A 4,593-nucleotide genomic window follows, 5' to 3' on the forward strand; every position below is an offset into this window, starting at 1 on the left:
AAGCATGGTTGGAGGTGTTTATGCCCCGCTTCTGCGTGTGATTCCACTTGATCGAAAATGGGGAAAATATGCATCACAACAATATGAAAAAGCGCAGTACTACCCATTACAACACAAAAGTTTTGATATCATAGAATTGGATTTAAGAACAGACACTGGAGAAAAGATGCCATTCCTTCCAGGACGTGTTGTCGTGATTGTTCATCTCAGAAAACAACATGATGCATCAGTCTGATCCAGTATCTTATGAAAAATATTTCATTGATCAAGCGGGAAACGGTCTCCCGGTGTTTCATGGAGCCGAATTTCAACGAGGTCATGGTCTTGCAAATATATTCTCTTCAGCTGCAAAAATGGTGATGCCCTTCCTCAAAAAGACAGGAAAAGCCATTGCCCATCAAGCAATCCGTTCCGGCTCAGAGTTTCTAGGAGATGTTTTAGAAGGAAAAAACGCAAAGCAGGCAGTGGTGAAAAGAAGTAGAGAAGCTGGCTCTAGCCTTCTTCACTCCATGATGAATCACACAAATAAAAAGCGCAAGCGACCTTCAAAGACATTCAAATCAAAGAAAGCAAAGAGGAAAGCAAGAGATATATTTTCTTAAATGGCGTTAGTTCATCCGTTGTCTTGTGAGTGTTTGAAGTCAGAGTTGAATCTTTTCAGTGTGAATCCGACGCAAACAAGCGTTGAAGATGGAAAATGGATAGAATTTCAACCATTAAACAACATATCTGAACGCGGTTCTATTGAACTTAACGTGAATTCCTCTGGAAACACTTATTTTGATTTGTCCAATTCCATGCTTTTTGTGAAAGCACAAATCGTTAAAGGAGATGGGACGAAAATAGCCGCACAGGCGGCTGTGGCTGGTACAAATTATTGGATGCATTCAATGTTTTCTCAAGTGGATCTTTATCTCAATGACAAACTCATTACAGCTTCAGACAACACTTATCCCTATAGATCTTATCTCGAGACATTACTCAGCTTTGGACCAGCTGCCAAAGACTCTCAACTCTCCGCATCAATGTGGAGTAAAGATACCCCATCACACATGTCAGATCTTGATCAGCACAATACCGGTTTCACAAAAAGAAAAGGCTTGACTGCCACTAGCCGTCAAGTCGGAATGCTGGGAAAACTTCATTTGGACGTTTTCTTTCAAAACCGATATTTACTGAGCGGTGTTAATATGAAATTGCGTCTCATTCGTTCTAAACATGCTTTCAATTTGATGGCAGCTGCTGATGCCGAGTTTAAAACTGTCATAAAAGAAGTATCTCTCTTTATTCGACAAGTGAATTTAAGCCCAGCTGTCATCACAGGACATACAAAAGCATTGCAAGTTTCAAATGCCAAATATCCTATTCGTCGTGTTGTTACTAAAACGTTTAGTATTCCACGTGGAGATATGAGTTCAACGCATGAGAATGTTTTCATGGGTCAGATGCCGAAACGTGTTGTGATTGGGTTTGTTAAAAATACGGCTTATAATGGTGCTTACGATCAAAACCCATTTCATTTTGAACATTTCAATATCAATTTTTTATCGTTGTATTTGAATGGAGAACAGATTCCTTCAAAGCCTCTAACTCCAAAATTCTCTGACCCACCACAGTATGTTCGTTCGTACAGCACCCTTTTCACTGGAACAGGATCTTTTTTTAAAGATTTGGGCAATTGTATTGACTACTCCGATTATGCCAAGGGTTATTCTCTATTTGCTTTTGATTTAAGCCCAGATTTGAGTGATGGTGGTCACTTTGATCTTGTGAAGCACGGCGCACTTCGTTTGGATGTTAAATTTGCTGAAGCCCTTGCCCATTCTATCAATGTTATTGTATATGCTGAGTTTGATAATGTGTTGGAGGTTGATAAAAATCGAAATGTGATGTTTGATTATTCCGCTTGATAAAGTGTTGAAAAATAAAATGAAAGAAAAAAGGTGGTGGTAGTCTATAAAAGGCAGTAACTGTATAGAAAAATAAAATCATGACGAGCACTGGTGAAACCGACAATCGAGAGGTATTTGCATGTCAAGAACCCGGCTATCCGTCTATGCGCCATGTAGGAGATCGCTTGCAAACATTTTATAGAGGTGGAAGAGCTTGGTTCAGTCATGGCGTTAGCCCTTCTTGTCTCTCCCTCGCAGAAGCTGGTTTATATTACACTGGAGATCGCGATCGTACAAAATGTTGGTATTGCAGTGGAGGATTGAAGAATTGGCTTGTGACTGATAACCCTTGGGAGGAGCATGCAAGGCACTTTCCTTTATGCGAGTACGTACTATGCTGTAAAGGCCCGGAATATGTTTACCAAGTGGTTTCTCAAACTCCTTCTATAGAGCGATTGCGGATTCGAAACCCACACATCTCTAATCTAACACGAAGAATCATGAATTTGATTCACATGGACACTTCGGCTGGGGAGGTTTTGATGAGAGGACAAGTCATACCACAACAGAGAACCACGGGACTTTCGGATTCCAGAGCACAGAGTCCGAGAGAAGACATTGAAGAAGTTCATGACAGAGGAGAGTGTAGTGTCTGTCTGACTGCTCATGTTGATACGTTATTTTTACCATGTGCTCATTTATGCTGTTGTACGTCTTGTGGTTCTGCTTTAACAACGTGTCCTATTTGTAGACAAGATATTGATCGCAAAATAAAAGTCTTTCGAATGTGATTTATATTGTGTTGTTATGAAAAATTTTGACAGTTATAGTAATGGATTCGCGCTGGAAGCACCCGTTCAGTTGCTTAATAGCAGGTCCAAGTGGGTCTGGAAAATCCTTCTTTACAAGCAAATTTATTAAAGAATCTTCTCATTTAGTCAACCCTCCCCCAGACAGAGTGATATGGTGCTTTTCAGAATGGCAACCATTATACGAAACTATAAAGAATGTGGAGTTTGTTGAGGGGCTTCCAGATCTGTCCGGACTTGATACTTCTAAAAGAACACTGCTCATCATTGATGATTTGATGGGAAACCACGATGAAGCGATTTCTGAAATTTTTACTAAGAAGTCTCACCATAAAAACTTAAGCGTAATCCACATTGTGCAAAACTTATTTCATAAAGGAAGGGGTCATAGGACTGTGAGCTTAAATGCTCATTACTTGGTTCTTTTCAAAAACCCACGCGATGTCACACAGATTCGACATTTAGCAAGCCAGATGTACCCTTCAAAGTCGAAATTCATGGTTGAAGCGTTTTGTGATGCAACAGCTCCACCACACGGATATTTACTTGTTGACCTCAAGCAAGGCACACCGGATAATTTACGATTAAGAACGTCTATTTTTTCTGGGGAGCAACAAACTGTTTATGTTCCAAAGTGATAAAAAGAGCTGAGTGAACACTTTTCGATTCATTTTCTCATGATGTCAGCGAGGGTTAGACGTCACGCTGGAACGTTTCACGTTCTTACAAAAGCGAAACCCAGTTTACGGAAGGCAATCATCAAAAGCGCGGACAAAGACTTGGTAAATACTTTCTGTGAGTGCGCTCTCAATATTTTAAAAGGGAACGTGACTCTCACACCAAACCAGAAGCAAAAACTCTATCGTCATCGAAACAGCTTGAGAACTCTTGCAAGCAAACGCACTGCACTTTCTAAAAAAAGGAAAATTTTACAAAACGGCGGTTTTCTCGCAAGTTTAATTGCACCACTCATTGGGGCTGTCATTCCTGCTATAACAAGCCTTTTCACAAGGAAGTGATGATGCATGCAAAAAAGATGGTTTTGGTTGATCCCCGAGTTTTGAACAACCCTGCCTCCAGCCCCACCTCAAAAATGCTTTCAAATTTAGACGAGGAAATGAATGCCATCTTAAGCGGTGATTCACCGGACGATGAAAAAGCGAAATTATATCAGCAAGTTTTGCAACGTTACTTAACCTACCAAGAAAAGAGAAATCAACCAATCCGGATTCGAGTTGAAGAAGAACTACCAAAACCTAACCATACAACCACTCCTCCAATTGAGCTGAGAATATTGGATAGCGTCCCAAATTCAAAACGAAAATCAGCTCAAGATCTTCTTCAATTAATGAAAAGCTCTGACACCATAAGCTGGAATGAGTTGGGCGAGGTGAAAATAAACGATAAATTACTCTCTGGTTCAAATGTACAAGATTTAATCAATGATGTATTAAGAAAAAGAAAAAGTTTGAACCGATAGGTTGGAGAGAATTTGGAAACGCTTTAAAACAGATCAACACCCCACAAACGTTAGTTGGAAATAAAGAACGGTGGGACTACATGCACCCTTCTGTGCCAAGCAGCTCTCTGGGACGAGAACAAAAGCAAAACAAACCTAAAACAACACCTAGACGATCAAGGAGAAAAAAAACTGAACAGAAATTGAAACAACTCGTTTGGTCACCATATTAAAATATGTCTTTAAAGGAAATTTACTACAATCCCCGTAACCCTGGGAGCTTTGGTGGCGTCAGTGCTTTGCAAAAAAGTTCAAAAAAGCCTATAAAGAAAGTGAAAGAATGGTTAATGGGACAAGACACCTACACATTGCATAAACCAATCAAGAGAAAATTCAAGAGAAGGCAAGTGATTGTTGGAAGCATCAACCAACA

At 40.0% G+C, this 4,593-nt stretch overlaps 2 protein-coding genes across 2 annotated transcripts; both read left to right on the forward strand.

The window, feature by feature from the left end:
- The first annotated feature begins 602 nt into the window (after positions 1-602).
- LOC145764421 (uncharacterized protein F54H12.2-like) lies at positions 603-1,910 on the forward strand. The gene has a single exon (XM_082576038.1). It carries the CDS (start codon positions 603-605, stop codon positions 1,908-1,910), a length of 1,308 nt encoding a protein of 435 aa, XP_082432164.1.
- Positions 1,911-1,990: 80 nt separating this feature from the next.
- Positions 1,991-2,683, forward strand: LOC145764427 (baculoviral IAP repeat-containing protein 8-like). The gene has a single exon (XM_082576045.1). It carries the CDS (start codon positions 1,991-1,993, stop codon positions 2,681-2,683), a length of 693 nt encoding a protein of 230 aa, XP_082432171.1.
- Positions 2,684-4,593: the final 1,910 nt, after the last annotated feature.

This window comes from Aplidium turbinatum, chromosome 1 (genome assembly GCF_918807975.1).
Source record: "Aplidium turbinatum chromosome 1, kaAplTurb1.1, whole genome shotgun sequence".
Taxonomy (NCBI): domain Eukaryota; kingdom Metazoa; phylum Chordata; class Ascidiacea; order Aplousobranchia; family Polyclinidae; genus Aplidium; species Aplidium turbinatum.

Excerpts from the sequence above, each read along its gene's own strand:
- LOC145764427 (XM_082576045.1), top strand. The coding sequence starts at position 1,991 with ATGACGAGCACTGGTGAAACCGACAATCGAGAGGTATTTGCATGTCAA.
- LOC145764421 (XM_082576038.1), top strand. The coding sequence starts at position 603 with ATGGCGTTAGTTCATCCGTTGTCTTGTGAGTGTTTGAAGTCAGAGTTG.